General features: G+C 38.0%; 1 protein-coding gene and 1 long non-coding RNA gene across 2 annotated transcripts; both read left to right on the top strand.

The window, feature by feature from the left end:
* Positions 1-3,205: 3,205 nt before the first annotated feature.
* LOC147520415 (uncharacterized) lies at positions 3,206-4,383 on the top strand. Its single transcript, XR_015214414.1, has 3 exons — positions 3,206-3,288; positions 3,885-3,939; positions 4,010-4,383. It is a non-coding gene; the product is annotated as an uncharacterized LOC147520415 (long non-coding RNA).
* A 6,627-nt stretch (positions 4,384-11,010) lies between these two features.
* Positions 11,011-18,256, top strand: LOC147520414 (putative disease resistance protein RGA3). Its single transcript, XM_086591933.1, is given in 11 exon segments — positions 11,011-11,745; positions 11,748-14,779; positions 15,549-15,818; positions 15,991-16,230; positions 16,316-16,441; positions 16,571-16,967; positions 17,049-17,142; positions 17,227-17,322; positions 17,409-17,493; positions 17,580-17,642; positions 17,769-18,256. Coding segments are annotated over 2 exon segments (3,570 nt in total). The 5' UTR covers positions 11,011-11,150; the 3' UTR covers positions 14,723-14,779; positions 15,549-15,818; positions 15,991-16,230; positions 16,316-16,441; positions 16,571-16,967; positions 17,049-17,142; positions 17,227-17,322; positions 17,409-17,493; positions 17,580-17,642; positions 17,769-18,256.
* The last annotated feature ends 291 nt before the right edge of the window (positions 18,257-18,547 follow it).

Genomic DNA, 18,547 nt, shown 5'->3' with positions numbered 1-18,547 from the left:
GGACCACAAAAGTTTTCATTTTTCATTTGACAATGATATAAACTGGAGTATCTTCAAGCAAACCATCTTTTGGATGGAGACCTACTGAAGTACTGAACGGCAAGTAGCAAACAAAATTCTAAATTCGACAATGCTATTATTTTTATTTTTATTCTTATTAATTTTCTTTTCTTTTAAGCATATAAGAGAACCACCCCCAGAAGATCAAGGATTTTGCCGGGGCATGTGATCGAACAAAGAATGGATTTAAATTGCCTCACATGCTAATTATTAGTTGGTAGATATTGCCATGAATAATTAGGGATTAAAAAGACCTAATATTTATGTGAAAACATAAAGACTAGGATTACAACAAATCTATACTAGCATATTAAAAATTAATCAAGGTGGAATAAAATCTTCCTAATTCCTTCTCGATATTCACATATTAGTATTTAATTGTCATAGTATAAGTTAGAACATCTTAATTAGTTCAATCACCATATTAGTATAATTAAAACATTACTCTCACGGATTAAGTAGGATTGTTAAATTAGTGAAACTTTATGTTTAAAACAATTAGGAGTGGAACGAATTCTCTACTCCACATATTGCAATAGAATCGAGAGTAGAAACTCTGATCATTAAGTAGAAATTCATGTGTTTACTTATTCCTAGCATAATTAGTTAAGAGTAGGTAAAACGGTTGTTTTTACGTTTATCAGAAACGATTGAGAAACCAAAGCTAAAGGGAGGTCTGGGAGTCCGAAATCTACAACATACAAATCTAGCCCTCCTAGCTAAAAAAGGCTGGGAAGTCATTGCAAGCGGCAGGTCTCTATGGGTCGATATTGTCAAGGCCGCAAAATACCTTCGAAGTCAAGACTTCTTAACAATGTGCCCTAAACCACTTGACTCTAGAGTCTGGAGAGATATCCTCAAGGCCTGTACAGTCCTTAATAAAGGATTGGGATGGGAGATAGGCAATGGATCATCAATCCACCTTTTCACCGAGAGCTGGATTCCAAGTAATGAAGGTATTACCGCTCCAATATACTCAAATCCCACCATCAAACCAACCTTCGTCTTGGACCTCATTGATAGTACCACAAGAAAATGGCGCTCAAACATCATCTACCATTGCTGGCCAGCAGAAATTGCGAAGAAAATAATCTCCATTCCACTTTCCGACAGTGAAAAACCCCATATATAACTTGATGAGAAATCAACATAGTAATATACCCTTTGTTATGGAACTCTTTGCAATCATCTGTTGGAACATCTGGAATAGTAGAAATGCAATGTTATTTGAACACAAAAGGGTGACACCTCAAGGCACACTTCGAGCTAGTCTTGCTTTTGGAGAAGTATACAAAGAATGTCCGGACATTACTCCTTAAAACCAAGAGATAGAAACAACTCATTCATCTGCTTTGGAAGCCTCATACAGCCCCATATATTACCTTAAACACAGATGGCGATTGTCACCAGGGGCGGCCTTGAAATCTTAAGGGCCCTAGCCAAGCACTTAATGTGAGGCCCCCCACCTTTGAGATCTAACAAAAAACCTATAGAGAGAGTTGATTAAAATGAGCTGAATTGATAGGTTGGAGAAGAAGAAAGTGCCTTTGTGCAGTACACGTTCTGTCTTGTGAGCAAACTAGTGGTTTTCTTAGTTGGCAGTGAGAAAACATAAAACGTGTAGTAATAATTGTCACTGAATTCGGGGCCCTAGTTATGAGCAAAAACTTTGGGGCCCCAGCTGCCCGCCTCTCTCGGCTACCCTCAAAGTCGCCCCTGCTTGTCACAGAAACCTAGGTCCTTCGGGGTTGGGATGTGTGCTAAGGAATTATGACGGTAGTTTCGTTGCTGCTTCAGTATATTTGGTACCTGTATGTACATTCTTCCTTGTCGAAGCTTTGGCAATGAGACTAGGTCTCTATCTAGCTATTTCCTATAGCATCACACATATACACATCCAAAGTGACTCGAAGGCCTTAATAAGCTGCATTAAGGGAGATGGCAAGGACATGGGAGGCAGTTGGAATCATAGAGGATATTCGACAACTATTCTCCTTCTTCGAAAATATATTCCTCAATCACATCTACAAAGAAGGCAACTCCACAGCAGACAATCTTACACAGCATGACATTATTTTAGTTAGATACATGAGTTGGCATGGTAGACGACCACCTGATGATATTATCTTAAAGAACTCGATCTAAGCTATTTCGACTGTATGGGTTTTTCAAAGCCCAGATTAGTATAAATAATATGCAAAAATTTGACGAAAAAAAATTCATGAGTTTTAACTAATGAAAGCAAACACGTCAATGAGACCACTATACACAGTATAGTAGTATACATAAGATGTTTTCTTTTGGTTTAATTTAGTACCACTTCAACAACTCAGAGAAATTTCCTTCCACTTGCATTTTGAAGGTAGGTGGGGAAGGACACGAGATCTCTACAACCGGGTACAGAGATCATCTCTGTAACCGTGTTATCTAGTCGTTGATCCGAATCCGAGATGTGTGTGTGTGCCTCAATACCTATGTGTGTGCTCCGAGATGTGTGTGTGTGCGCCGAGATACGAGATGTGTGTGTGTGGTACAGAGATCAATCTCTGTACCCGGTTATAGAGGAACCGGACTCCGTGGGGAAAAGCTCCCTTGCATGGCTCCCACTGTATGACCCAAAAGTTCGTAATAGTAGAGATTCTTCTACATATATACAATCATCATCTATAGCCACAGTCCACAGGTGTCTTTTTTTTTTAACGGTATACTTTATTCCTTATCCAAAATAAATAATATACAAAAGTAATAGTGGACAAGCTCGCTACAAATTGCACCGCAAGCCTCTTTTTTAATAGCAAAGGCAATTCGCCCTATATATATATATATATAGGGGCTGGCTACCTTGACAGCCCCAATTGACAGCTTATCTTGCCAGCTCGTCATGTCCGTTCGATCCCATCTAATCCAATGGCCAGATCGCGCACCCAAACAACTAAAGAATAGAACGGGGGCAAAATAGTCATTTAACTTTCTTGTTGAATAAACCCAAAAAAAACGCACAAACCTCTCCCTTTCTCATTTGTCTCTCTCCTCACCAACAAGTGGTGAGCGGTGAAGATGACGAAGTGGCTTCCTCCCCTCAACAACGAAAATGAAATCCATTACCACTCTGGAGAAATCACCGGAGAGACCCACCACCTTCTGAGAGAGAACCACCACCACTACAGATCGAGAAACTCATCGCCACTACAAAGAAACCCACCTCCACGTTTGATTAACTCAAAAGATGTAAGTTTTTTTTTCTTCTATTAACTCTCTTTTCTTCTATTATGTAGTGTTTGAGATGAGTGTTGAGTTCTAAATTGGATAAATTGATGTTTTGTTATGATAAGCGTGGATTTCAATGCAATTTAATTTGATAATTTAATTTTCGATGCTATTTAATTTGATCATTTTTTTTTTTTTTCCCTCTTTGATAAACAATGAATTTAAGTTGTGGGGTCTGAAATTTTTGCATCGGCCTAAACTAAGGATCTCATATTTCAATAGAGGATATTGACCAATGAGATATATAGCACCCGTCTGCATCCACACTATCCTAGGTAGAATGAACTATAAGCAGAGCTTTGTAGAGGTGCATATAAGCATATTATAGGAGCTTATAGATTTCTTCTTGCTAAAATAGTACTAATTGCAACCGAAGCATATAAGCATATGGAGGTTTGAGTAAAATAGTACTAATTGCAATATTTCATCGCTGACAATAATAACTTGATCAAACTTGTGAAGAAGCTACCAGATGAATTTTTTCATGATGTAATGGTAAGTCTTCTTTACTTGACATTTGCACTATATGAAAATGAAGTGTTATGCATATTTGGCAGGTTCCATTTGGCAAAGCAGCATATTTGGCAGGAAAAACACACGAATGAGTTTTTGGTAAGTTGTTCGTTTCACTACAATTGCTAAGTGTAATTTTTCCTTTTGTTCTTATATTATGTCTCTGAAGGTTCTGTTAGCAGAAGGGTACTATGACGAACGAACATCCAAGCAAACTGTTGATATATTACAAAGAAGAGGAAAGGCTTTGGACTCTCAAGTTGATTCCCTTAAGGCTATAATGTTGGACCTTAAAACTGAGGCCTTTTTTTTTTTTTGGCACTACAGCTTCTGAAGTTGCAGTAAGTTTCATTCTGACTTAATTTTAATGTATTACTTCACTTAGTTGTAACACTTGGTCGTTTAGCTATTAAACTCACCGATGAGCCCCCGCTTCACGTAGGGTTGCTAAACTAATTGATCTACTGAGGCGCCGCTCATTCTTGGCTCGAGCAAGTTCATTTGTGCTGTAATATGGGCCGAGTCTGAACATGCTGAAATTTGACTTCCGACAAAGTATTAGTGAACTTCGAGCTACTTTCGAGGTTCTACTTTCGTTCTAGCTCCCTCAAGCTTGTTTCATGTTGCAATTTGAGCTGAGCTTAAATAACTTTTTTTTTATGGGAATTAAGAAAAAGCAATGTTTGATTAAGAAAATCTAGCCATTTCTTGGTTTGTATTTTGTGTAGCTTCAAGTATTTGATCAAGGTGTGTTAGTGTATACATTGAAAGCTTTGTAAACTTAAAGCTTTGTTATCAGCAATGTAAAAAATAATTCAATGCTATGCTATTGTTTATATGGGTTCATTCATTATTGTTGTATTTGAATGCCAATTGGATACAGAAATAGTTCTTTGTGGACTATGAACAATTTGTGGACTATGAACAAAGAATGTTCATAGCTCATGACTATGAACAATCAATGTTCATAGTCCAATTGTTCATAGTCACAAAGCCCACAATCTACTCACCGAAAATAAAAACTGAAAAGTAAAACCCAAATAGGCGCCCGCCCTCTTACAGTGCCTGGGATATAGGCTCACGCCCGTAAACCCAAATAGGCGCCCGCCCTCTTATAGTGCCTGGGATATAGGCGCACACCCCTAAACCCAAATAGGCCCGCCCTTATAGTAGTGCGGGCTATATGCGTGCCCTAAACCCAAATAAGCCCAGCGCCTCTTATAGTGCACGGGATATAGAAGCATCTTGTGATTGCACCAACTCATTTTTTGAATGATATGAACAAAGAATGTTCATAGCTCATGACTATGAATAATCATTGTTCATAGTCCAATTGTGATTTATGAACAAAGAATGTTCATTGCTCATGACTATGAACATTAATTGTTCATAGTACAGTATGGACTATGAACAATCATTGTTCATAGTCCAATTGTGATATAAACAAAGAATGTTCATAGCTCATGACTATGAACATTGATTGTTCATGGTACAGTATGGACTATGAACACTCATTGTTCTATAGCTCATACAATTGGGACAACAATTTTACTAATATACTGAAAGGAAATAACTGGACCAGAGAAAGAACTCTTACAATTGGGACATCTTCTGGTTTCTTCTCTCAAAAAAGAGTATGGACAAACATGTTCAATGAACGATTATTCTGCACCAATTTAATTTGCAGATATTTTAACTTTTGAACTCACTACATAACACGGAAAACTCTGAGCACAAACCGAAAAATAATTATAGTCTACAAACCATATCAGTATCACGGACAAGATCACCATTTGAATTCAGTTCCACACCAAATGATTTGGATGCGTTCCTTGACAAGGAATTCATAAACGGTTCTTAATTTTTCCTTGTGAAATATTTTCCAGAATTGCTAGGTTTTAGACTCCTACCAAATCTTGACATACCACATCCGCCTGTCCAAATTCAGCTACCTAAGCAACAATGTACATCCTCAAAAACCGAAATTTCTCAAAATTGTGTCTACCTGTTCCAGATCAGATGCTTCAAAATTGGGAAGTCCCATTTCTTCCACGGCTACAAGGAAATTCCTCACATTCTCAAAAAATAATCGATATGCGGAACAAAGCCGCTCCATCGGGAACAACAATCGAAATCACTCGGACTTTCTACAACCTAGGATCACTGCCTCATACCATTTTTCTAGTATCAATTATCCGACATAAAAAAACTGAAATCACCGGTGTAAGCTCCCAAAAATTGGATAGTTTTATAATTCTTACAATTAAAAAAAACACCCAAAAAAAACAAGGCAAGTAAGAACATAACCAACGGTCCTTCCACACTCAACAAGCATGTCATTCCACACTCTTGTTTTTTAATTTTTCTGGACAATTTCTGGAGTCGTGCTTAGCAATCTTATTACAAGATTTACACATTCTTCCTGGATTCTCTAAGGCTTCCTCCCTGGGGCCTTTCATTCTCTCTGTTTTCTTTTTCCTCCCCTTCGTTTGAGAAATGTTAGGATTTAAAACCAAGAGCTGAAAAGAAGATTTAAGAGTTAAAATCAAATAGGATTTTTATCATTGCAAAGATAAAAAAAACAAACTAATTGTTTCCTTGAGCTCCGAAACTCCAATAGACATTTCACTCATCTTCTGAATAAAATATGCATATGTCTCAACACTAGTTGATGCATCGTAAGCCAATTGAGTAGCAACCTTGATACAATGGGCAACTCTTAATGGCTCATGGTCTTCATGACCGGCCACTAGTCCACCATCAAACACTGCTCTGTATGTGTTTGCCTTTTGCGTCCACCGTTTCAAAATAAAATGATCTCGAATCTCTTCGATGTCATAACGCTGAAAAAGCTTTTAAAATGTGAGCACAAAGTAATCCTTGAATTGAAAATTCTTACATTCTGATCACCCTCCAAAGTTCCTCTATTAAAAGTCACTTTCCAAATTGAAGTTTGCTTAATGTCCCCTTGTCTTCACCGTATAAATTCTGTTCCATGTATGTCTATCTCTTCTCCAACAATTATATATTTCATCTTAGCCTTTTCTAAATGTTTCTTGAATTTATTGAAAGCACTAATGGTATAAACTTTACCTCCGCATGCTTGAGGAGGAAAGCATCTTTAGCCACAATGCGAGAAGTATGTTGATGCGTAATGTCGGTTCCCTTTCATTCGGCTATCGATTCCAAAGACCTCTCGTTACCATGGACAAATTCCATAAGTGTAGTCGTGAATTGAACGAATTGATCATAATGAGAATTCATTGATTCACTTCAGCCAAATCGTATGCATACCAAAAAAAAAATGTTATTGTGATAAGCCGGAACCCAAGGCGATGCGGTTTTATATATTTCTGTCAACCAAGTATTTTCGGTCAAGTTATACTTCCTTGATGAGTCACGGACCACGCTTTCAAAATCAACAATCCTATATGACTTCCAAATAATATATGTAAGCTCGAACATAATGCATCGAGCCTATGGTAGACAAATGACAACTTCTCTCGAAAATTTCTGATAATGTGCCAAAGACAAAATCGATGTCGAAAGTAGTAGAGAAAACTCTTCTAAGGCTTTGCAATCATCGCTAAATCTTGGTCGATAAGTATTGAAGTTGGTGGGCGACCACCCATAACCGCAAGCCATGTATGCGAAACAACCACACAAATGTCTCTTCGTCTCTCGTCAAGTAGCAGGGGCACAACCAAACTGAATGGATGCATGTGGTGTTTGACTCGATAAAAGGGCCAAAAGGCATATCGTAAACATTAGTTCTATATGTTGTATCAAAAGATCGACATCCCCAAAGTACTCATATTGGACACGAGACCTTCCATCAACCCAAAGAAATTTACTACTACACCTTTTGTATCTAATTGAGCGGCATAGTAGAACCGAGGATTTTCGGCACTCTTACGGGCTTAAAATAGTGAAGCAATATTTGTTGCATCATTATCTTTAGGCATTTTTCTCGTCAAACCATAATGGTGGTTCCAACAATGCTTTCTCCTAAACCCAATCTCATCCCCATGGAAAACGTCTGCCACTTTCCCTATAGGTATACCGTTGTCATGAAAAACCTATGTCAAACTCTTTGCGGCAGGGCATATTTTTGTTACCTTTCATATATTGTCTCTTTGATGGAGTGATTGAAACCATGGCTATGGTGATTTTCAGCCAAACTCACATCATATATATCTTCAAGTTTTCTTTTTGTAACTCGTATTCTAGCTTGGCAACCACACCTAATAGTGAAGTACTTCGAAGCTACACCTTCAATTTCTTCTTTCTTGTTATGGACCCCCTCGCGTGAGCAAACCAATAGACAACTAGAAGGCAATTCCACACCTGTTTGTTTTTTATCCGTAGTCCGAACACGAATCTCAAATCCCTCATGTTTACCAAACTCTCTGTAGTAAGTCTTTGCTTCATCAACACTATTAAATTTCATACCTAAGTGTGGAGCAACTAATTTATTAACGTCATTACTTTGAGAATCAGTACAACAAGAAGAAGTGCCAATAGAAGCTCTAACATTTCTAGCAAAAAAAAAAAAAAAAAAAAACAGAGAAAATATCAAATGACGCAAAATAGATATTAATGACTCCCATATATTAAATTGACAATTTTAACGTCTATTCTAATTAGCAAAAAACGATTATGGTATAAAAGAGGGCTATAGAGCAATTCTTCGAGAACAAACAACTAAGAATTCTAATTTGAAAAGAAAGCACTTAAGTTCAAAAGGACAATATCAAAGCAAAGAATATTAACTTCTTACAAATCGGAAAAACCAAAAGAACGATAAAATAAAATTAACTTACCTTGGTTTACAGAGATGGCTAATTCCAAAAATAGTATAGTGATTTTTTTGTGAAGAAAGAAAGAATGGGCTCCAATTGAATAGTTCGGGTGATCTTTTGTGAAAGAAAAAACCGTGGGTTTTCTGTGGAGAGTGAGTGAGGAAGAGAGAGGAAGAAGAAGTCTCAGGGTGTTTTGTTGGGTTTTTTGTTTTTTTTATGAATAAAAAATCAAAATGACCATTATACCCACCCTGAATTCTTTATTTGAGAAGGAATACTTCTTGGACGTTGGATGGGTTGTGATCGAACGGACGTGACGAGCTGTCAAGATAAGCTGTCAATTGGAGCTGTCAAGGTAGCCAGCCCCTATATATATATATATATATATTCATTTGAACTAGCAGTCATTACATTGCTATCCGTCACCTTTTATTTGTAATCTCCTAAAGAGTTCCACCGACTCAGATGATGTCAAAAAACCCTGTTGGCGGCTTACCCACTTCTAAAACTCTATTCCCAAACTCTATTATTGGAGAAACTCCTATTACATCAACACATGCATGTAGGGAAAATAGTAGTGTTACCATCCTACCTTAGGCCCACAATCTACATCCCAGACCCAAAAAAAAGAGAAAAAAGCCTAAGTGCAGGTGTGCAAACTTACCCAGACCACATATGACCTATGTGTTGTTATTTTGTGCACACCCATAGACCCCTTCTCTCCATGTTTGTCATTTTTTTATTCTTGCAAACTTCATTTTCTATTATTTATGTAACCAATTTCTAGAATTAATTACTAACTTTCCTAAACTCAATTTTGCTATTGCCTTTATTTTAGTTGAGTGCTTACACTTTCATAATTTTATGTTAAGTTGTTTATGAACTATATGTGAAGTGCCTACGTTACGTTGTTAGTTTATGGGAGATTGGGAGCAAGAATAGATTTTCTAATGGAGACTTAAAAGATTTAAATTGGCATGTTTTGTAAAGTTGCGAATCGATTAGCATTTAAGAAATAAATAATTTTTTTTATAGTGATATACAATTGATTTTTGCGTAAATATGGATAACTTCCTCACAAGTAAATCTATTTCTGATCAATCACCTATGAACTTCCTCACAAATAAATCTATTCCTGATCAATCACCTGTGGCTATGGTAGTAGAAGATACCCGCTAATCAAGTGCATTACGCACTAAAACGAAACTGTGGAGAAATTCCTTAACAGGAATTTATCGGCAGAAGTCACATTCTGTGGTGCCCTAGCTACTTGGATGAAATTTATGGGCCCGGCTCTGCATGCATGTTCCCTTTAACCAGTTACCAGTTTTGAGCAGGGGCTACGCCACGGGTCTGTACTAAAATTCGTCTGTTATACCAAACTTGTTTACAAAAATCTGAAGACGTTTTTGTCCCTAAAATATAACAATTATTAGTATAATATCTAAATACTTATTTTGTAATTTAAGAATCCAAATAGGGACGGAATCGTCTAAATAGATTATCTTGATTGAGATAACTCAATAAAAAGTTGGCCCACGCCAATTATCAAGTCAGCCTTAATATTTACCTTTTAGCCCTTACAATCTCTTCAATATTACAATAATATTTAGCTGACTCTATTGTAATTTTAGATAAATACTGGAGACAAAAAAGTCCGAAGAAATATAAATGAAATTGTCTTTTGTGCACGGATTTTCCAAAACCCTTCAGCTCACTCCCCTACGCCTCATTATTAGTGTTCTAAAAAAAGCTAAGCGATAGTCGTGCGGTGGGAAAGCGCCTAGGCCTAGGCAGTGTCTAGACAGGCTAAGCGCTAGGCGTTTTTTTTTCCTAATATATATAGTAATACATACCTATACTGAAATAAAAAGAAAATCATTTACCATAACTCAAAAAAACACAAATAAAGATATTTATTACAAAAATGTGTAATAGTTGAAGAATATCAATTTCATATAAAACATATTCTTTGTTATAGTGACATATAATTTATATGAAGACTTTTAATGCCTTTTAAACCCATTCAAATCTTAAGTCTATCACGGCTTTTAATTTTCGACATTTAATCATTCAAAAAAAAATTGATTTGGACCTTAAATTAGCCCTCCTAACCCGCTTTAATCGGTCCGTCTACAGACCCGCCAATTGGCCGGCCCGATTTTTAAACGCCTAGACCAATTTTTAGAACAGTGCTCATTACAACTTAGAATAGATATATCAAAACATCTGCCGAACGAAATATCGATCTACCTTCGGTAGGTGTGGGAAAGTTAACTATTATAGGTATCTTTCTTGCCCACTTGCCCGACAAATCACATCACATAGTGTACTGCATGGTCTCCAAAGTCAAGTTTGCTTTGTTTTTTTCTTTTTTTTGCTTTAGCCACAGGTGTGTTATCCTATAGTTAGATCAGAACCCCATACTCTTCTCTTTCGCAACACAAACACTACACTGTACTACTTACAAATCCTTGAAAGATCTTTCTGCTTTCTTACTATCAAAAAATGGCGGAAGGAATTGCTTTTGGCCTTGCTGAGAAAGTTTTGACTGAGTTAGGATCTCGTGCTATCCAAGAGCTTGGATCAGCTATGGGAGTCAAGAAGGAACTGAAAAAGCTCGAAAGGACTTTATCCACCATCAAAGCTGTACTCTTGCACGCTGAGGAGCTAGAAGTCCGCCAGCCAGAGGTGAGAGAATGGCTTCGAAGGATCAAGGATGCCGTTTATGAAGCCGATGACATTATTGATGACTTTGCCATTGAAGCTTTGCGGAAAAGACTGGTTATGCAGGATAGCGTCGTCAATATGGTTCGTTACTTCTTCTTCTCTTCAAATCCTATTGCATATCGTTTTAAAATTTCTCGTAAAATTAGAGATATTAGGGAAAGCTTAACTGAGATTCAAGCTGATAGGTCCTTTCACTTGGATACGAGAGTTGAAGAAACTAGAGTGCGTAATGCAGAGAGGGAAAACACGCATTCTCATGTAGACGAATCAAAAGTTTTTGGAAGAGATGTCGAGAAAGAGGAGATTGTAAAACTATTGTTGGACTTGAGCGGGGAAGGCAACCTCTCGATCATTCCCATTTATGGTATGCCTGGCCTGGGAAAACGACACTTGCTCAATTGGTTTACAATGATGAGAGAGTAGATCGTACTTTTAATTTAAAATTGTGGGTGTGTGTCGGGGAGGATTTTGATGTTAAGGAAATTACAGAAAAGACGATAAAATCTGCCACCAACAGTGAATGTCCTAATTTGGAGATGGACCAGTTACAATCTCGTCTTCGGGAACAACTTAAAGGGAAGAGATTTTTACTAGTTCTGGACGATGTGTGGAATGAAAACAGTGAGAAATGGAATAACTTGAAAGATTTGTTATTAGGAGGTGCAATGGGAAGCAAAATAATTGTAACCACTAGAAGCGAAAAGGTTGCAGTTATAATGGGATCCGTTTCACAATATAAACTGTTAAGGTTGTCGGAAGATGATTGCTGGGATTTGTTCAAGCAAAGGGCATTTGGTTCAGATCAAAAGCAAGGAAAGCCGAACCTTGTGGAAATTGGAAAGGGAATCGTGAGAAAGTGTGGGGGAGTGCCTCTAGCAGCTAAAGCCCTTGGAAGCTTAATGCGGTTTAAGACTGAGGAACATGAGTGGACGAGTATCAAAGATAGTGATCTTTGGAGATTGCCTCTAGAAAAAGTTGAGATTTTGCCGGCATTGAGAATAAGCTATAATCATTTGCCATTCTATTTGAGGCAATGCTTTTCCTTTTGTGCTATATATCCTAAAGGTTGGGTAATTTACAAGCCAGATCTGATCCTATTATGGGTGGCACAAGGGTTTGTTCACACGTTCGGAGAAAATCAAATCTTAGAAGATATAGGTAATGCGTATGTCAAAGATTTGATGTGGAGATTGTTCTTTCAAGAAGCAGAACTAGATTACTTCGGGGAGATTCGGACTTTGAAAATGCATGACCTTGTTCATGACCTTGCACAATCTGTTGCAGGAACAGAGTACTTCATTGCGGGAAAGGAAACTAAAGGAGACATCCCTAATGGAGTACGGCATCTGCACTGCATGGGGGAAGATTTGCCAGTTGAGTTCCGAGAATCCTTGCGTAAACATACAAACTTACGGACACTTCGTTTTAACTCGAAATTTTCTCTCACTGAGGATATTCTCTCAAGCTTTAAATGCTTACGTGTGCTGTGGTTGCAGATAAAAACTGGGGAAGTTCCAAGTTCCATTGGTAAGTTGAAGCGCCTAAGATACCTTAGGATTGAATCTGACTCTGTTACGACTGTCCCCAACTCTATTACTAAGCTGCAAAGTTTAGAAAGCTTGGTTCTTTTATGTAGGAAAATTACACTGTTGCCTGGAGAAATCTGGAAATTGCAAAAACTCGAGCACATTGGTCTCCGTGAGGACACTGTGTTAACATACATGCCATCTGGCCTTAGTCATTTAACTTCTATTCGGACGTTAAGAATTTTTTTTGTGGGGAAGGGGATTGGATGCAAATTGAATGAGTTGAATGGACTAATACATCTCAAAGGCCTGTTGAGGATTTTCAATCTTGAAAATGTGAGCAGTGTTAGAGATTGCGTGGAAGCGAATCTAAAGGGTAAGCACAACCTTGAAACGTTACATTTAGAATGGAATGACGAAGGCGTTAACAGAGTGAAAATTGATTTTGATGTGCTGGGAAACCTCGAGCCACATCGAAATCTTAAAGTGTTGGGCATAAAAGGTTACACAGATAACAGGTTCCCACGGTGGATGATGGATCCATTGCTCCCAAATTTAGTCGTGATTATTCTCAAACAGTGTAGAAATTGTCAAAATCTCCCAGCACTTGGTCAACTCCCATCTCTTAAGGATGTACATCTGGAGGAATTGGATGCTCTCCAGTTCATTGAAGGTGGTAGCGTGGTGAGAAGACAAAGAGAATGGTTCCCATCACTGGAAAAAATTTACCTTATTGCTAACCCTTACCTCGAGAGTTGGGTAAAAGAAGAAGAAGAAGAAGTGTCCCTTCATAGCGTTGTTCTGTTGTCTGTTCGCAATTGCCCCAAATTAAGTACAATGCCAATTCTTCCATCACTTGAAGAATTGACAATAGAGAAATGTAGTGAGAAGCTGATGCTGTCATTGCTCAAAGTGAATCCAGAAAAGAACGCACCAACCTCCTCCTTACCCAATTCTTCTTCTCTTGCCAATCTGAAACATTTGGATATTTCTTCCTGCGATGACCTTTTGTCTTTGTCGGAAGATGGGTTACAGAACTTGGCTTCTCTTGAAACTTTGAATATTCAATTTTGCCCCAGAATGGAAAGTTTGCCAGAACAAGGTTTAGGGGGTTTAACCTCCCTTGTGTCTCTGAAGATTTCAGATTGTGAAAGCTTGGCTTCTTTGTCTGGTATGAGGTACCTCACTGCACTTCAAAACCTGCATCTTGCCCGTTGTGAAAAGATGCATAATCTGGAGGACGACATGGATGGTCTCACTTCACTTTGTACTCTCGAGATTCAAGAGATCCCTAATTTGGTATCAATACCCAAGGGACTACAGAATGCCACTGCATTAAAGGAGTTTATCATCTTTGATTGTGAGAGTTTGTTGCATGCTTTCCCAGAAGGAATCTTGTTGCCCACCACACTAGAGAAATTGTGGATTGTTAAATGTGACAGTTTGATGAGCTGGCCGAATGGGTTGGGAAACCTCACATCACTTGTGGATCTTGGGATTACTTGTTCCAGAAACTTGCAGTCTCTGCCAGAAGAAATGCGACACCTTACTGCTTTAAAAATTCTAATGATCGGAGGCTGGGACGGTTTGAAGACTTTGCCGGAATGGCTGAAAAGCTTCACTTCCCTTCGTTTCTTGGCAATCTTTTATTTTCCAAATTTGCTGTGCGTGCCAGATTGGATCCATTGCCTCACTGCACTACGAGTACTGTGGATATATCGCTGTGATGCCTTGACAACTCGATGTCAAAAAGATACAGGAGAGGACTGGCACAAGATAGCTCACATACCAAAAATCAATGTCAATGACATTCGGATACAATAAAAAAAAATCTTCAATGTCAGCTCTCTAGACATCGTCAGCATAGTCACTCTTCTTCAGGTATGTCACTCCACTTCCATCCACAACCAACTTAAATTGATAATATCTGTTGTGCTGTCCTTATCCTCATGTTTTCCATTACAAGATGTCAAACCCCACCACACTATGATATATGATAATTCGTTATTGGGGACTGGGAGGGTTCAACGAGTACACCAAATGTTGTGGGAGACCTCTTATGACTCAAGGTCTAAGTGTTTCTTCTTCCTCGAGCCTGCCTTTTCCTCCAGAAGAAGTGCAACATCTTGCACCCTTGCAGAGTCTATCCATAAGAGGCTTGAAGGGTTAATCTACTTTGCCTGACTCGCTAGTAAACTTTACTTTGCTACAAGTTTTTGGTTTCCTAGATGTGTCACTTGCTAGAAAAGAATGCAGTGATTCTCCCCTCTGAACGAACTATTTTTATATCTGTTTGTTTGCTTGACATATCTATGGCTCCAAGACAAAGGAGAGGAGTGGCACAGATATCTCAGGTCCTAGAATTGAGCTCGATTGAATAAGCACACAATGAATTGCCGCCACCAAGTGTGCTTGTGTCATCCTTGTGAACTCATTTTTCTTCTTCAGGGTGTTATACCAATCTTTTTCACAATCCACTTGAAGTTACTTTTAATCCTCTTCCCGACACTACAAATTGACCTTGCTTTCTCTCCCTCCTCGAAAGTGAACTTTTCTAATATGACGTTATCTGAATACAAAATGTTTGTTGCTCCGTCATTTTTCCTTGAATATAATATATTCTGATTTCTATTTTATTCTTTTCTGGTAGGTTGTTCGATGTTCTATGGATTGATTAGTAGAGGCTCTTAGTTCATTTGGTCCGTCTTATGTCCTCAACTTGTTCCAGTTAGTCATAGTTCTGTAATGTGTTTTATGGATGCAATAAAAAGTTCATTCACACAAATCACAAGAGTGCCTCACTTTTGGTTAGAGCAATTGAAAGATCATCAGAAGTATGTCTGGAGCATATTTTGCTATTTCAGTATCTGTAACGCTGAAGATGACAGTTACTATTGCAATTTTTGAGATTTTAGAGCTGGTAACAATCTTTAATCCAGAGTACTATGTTATAAGTGGTTATTATCTTTGAATTTCAGTACTGGAACTGGCCCATCTTTTTTTTTTAAACCATCACCAGTAATTGTTGTATCCTCATCATTTGGGTTACGAAAAAGCAAACTTTTTATTTCTATTCTATTTTCCTGTGATAGGTTGCACGAGTGGGAACTAACTTGGCTGTGTGAGGCATCAAAGAAATTCAATCTGACAGTCTGAAGGATGATATCACATTGAGACAGTTCTGTCTTTTTGTAATATGGAAATATTACCATTTAGTCAATTTTCTAAAAGAAGCGGGCAATATCTCTAAATTATATTCCAAGTTTGTTGCTTCCTATGCATTATACGATGGAAATTAGGACAAAGGTTATTACATTCTGAAGATCGAAAAGGTAATTAGCTTCGTTCTAGAGTGGCTAAACATGTATCCTCTGTGTTCCTATTTCTAATATTCCGTCCCTCTGAAAATGGTTACAGGTTTTAGCTGAAGCATAGAGACATATTTCTTCCTGATGATATTGTTTCAAGTTTTGAGTGTGAATGTTGGTGTACGTGGTTTCAGTTACCTATGTAACACTCTATAATCTAAATTATTCCTTTCTGGTAGGTTTGTTGAATGCTCTTAAACCAAATTGAATATTTGATGCCTCTACTTTCACTAAAATCTGTCATCAGCTCTGATATCGCATTGCTCCAACTTCTTTTGTGTTCTGTAACGTGTATTGGGGTTAGGGGTAGAGCCTTTAAAAGACCTTGAGAAGTATGACTTGAGCATCTTTTTGCCATGCGACTTCCCAAGGGTAACGAGGAAGACAGCGACTATTGGATTCTTGAGATGGAAGCAGGTAACAATCTTCATCATGGAGTAGCCCAGTCTAAGGTTTTAATATCCATCCCATTCCAGTAACATGGTTTTTGTGTTGTCATTTTACAAATCCAACCGTGTGTAGTGATAAGTGAATTTTAAGGGTTGACTACTTTGCTAGAGTTGCATGAAAACCTCACTTCACCTTGAACCTTTTTGTTGCCCAATTTCCCAGATATGAAGTGCTTGCGCCCCAGATAGCTCTCCCCCGAAGTCGGGTTCAATTGAATCAGGATACAATGAAGAAATCTCAATAGCTGTCAGGTATCTTTTCATATACATCTGACGATAATCTTCATAAAATGCAAATCTTTATATTACTATTCATAGATCTATTTTTCCCAGTGGATGAATGTTAATTTGGTTTGACCTAAGAACCGCATGATCTTTGCCATGCGGGAGACGTGGGTGGTCAAGAGACTCAAAGTCATAGACTATTGTAAGTTGATCTAATTGTTCTTGTTCTATACAGTGATTAACTTGTAAGTTTACTTGACATGGTTTAAAAAACTTCCTACTGTAGGAACATGTCCGCAGACATTTGTGTATATGCTGCCCTCCTGGTCCCTCAGGTGATCTGAATGACCAGTATCACTCATCTGAAACTGCAGCTTTTGGGGTTAGTTTTATTGAACAATCTTTGTGTTCTGTTTGGTGGAGTAGAAGTGAATAATTTTGTAAAAAGTGATTTTGCGTCATTTACAGTAACCTTTTGCTGGCCTTCCATGCATCAAGGCTCCTGAACCAAATTTTTTTTAGCTTAATCAGGTGGGCATGTGGTAAGAACATGGTATGTTATTTTTTATTAATGTAATTGTTGCAGGAGGCATCTCTGTTAGGTATGTATAATTCAGTGCATTTTAATTAATTTGACAGGATGTGACAGTTGGATCTTCAAGCCTCCAACGTTCTCAAACAAGCCATTTAGATCTTAATCAGGTTAGAGTTTTGCCATTATTTGTATAAAAAAAAAAGTAAAAATTGGATTGTTACTCTTATTCACAGGGTTAGAAGTAGGTTTAGGTAAAATTTGGCTTGATACTCTTATTTTATTTTTTGGTTTAGGTTAATCATGTTGGTGGACCATCAGATTCGTGGCCTCAGGATGGTTCAAGCTCAACTTTGTTGGAAGTAGTAAAGAGGTTTGTATGGGAAGCAGACGAGTTGCTGGTTTTGGTGGTACAATCTCAAATAGTGATGGACCTGTCATTAAGCCTTATGCTGGATCCGCTGGAGAAGTGCCATCAGTAGATTCAGAAGTTCTGGCTCTTTGGAATGGATTGAAGTTACTCTCCACCCTTCCTTCCAGCCCAGTGTGGATTGTAGGGCATTCTGAACTTGTCGTCAAGTGGCGGACAATTGGACATTGATCCACCTTGGAGGTTTACCCCAATGTTCTTCGAGATACAGTCCATTATGTCTAGATTAGTTTTAGGACGAATCTCCCATAATCATAGGGAAGGAAACTCTCTGGCTCATAAGCTTGCAAATGAAAACTTAACAAAGGACTCCCTAACCGTTTGGGATCAAATGCCAAATCTGTAAATTTTGTATCTGTACGTTTTTTTTTCTCCCTCCAGTAAGAATGCCAAGACTATATGTAGTTTATTTCAATTTCATTTCCACATACATCACGTTTAAGAACGAGGTGTTTTTCAACCCCCAGGCCCCAACACCCCGCCGCGTAACAAAAAAAATGTTGAAATTTTTATCAAAAGTTAGAATTGAATTCAATGCACTAGACCCACGTACTGCTGCGTGCATGGAATTTTTAGCCCAATGCAATGCTAGAAAAGCCAAGGAATCCAACCCAGCCTGTCAACTTCAAGTGCAAAGAACCGATG

The sequence above is a fragment of the Coptis chinensis genome, chromosome 2 (genome assembly GCF_015680905.1).
Source record: "Coptis chinensis isolate HL-2020 chromosome 2, ASM1568090v1, whole genome shotgun sequence".
Taxonomy (NCBI): domain Eukaryota; kingdom Viridiplantae; phylum Streptophyta; class Magnoliopsida; order Ranunculales; family Ranunculaceae; genus Coptis; species Coptis chinensis.
Note: the sequence above shows the minus strand (reverse complement) of the source record. Positions and strands in the feature narration are given on the sequence as shown.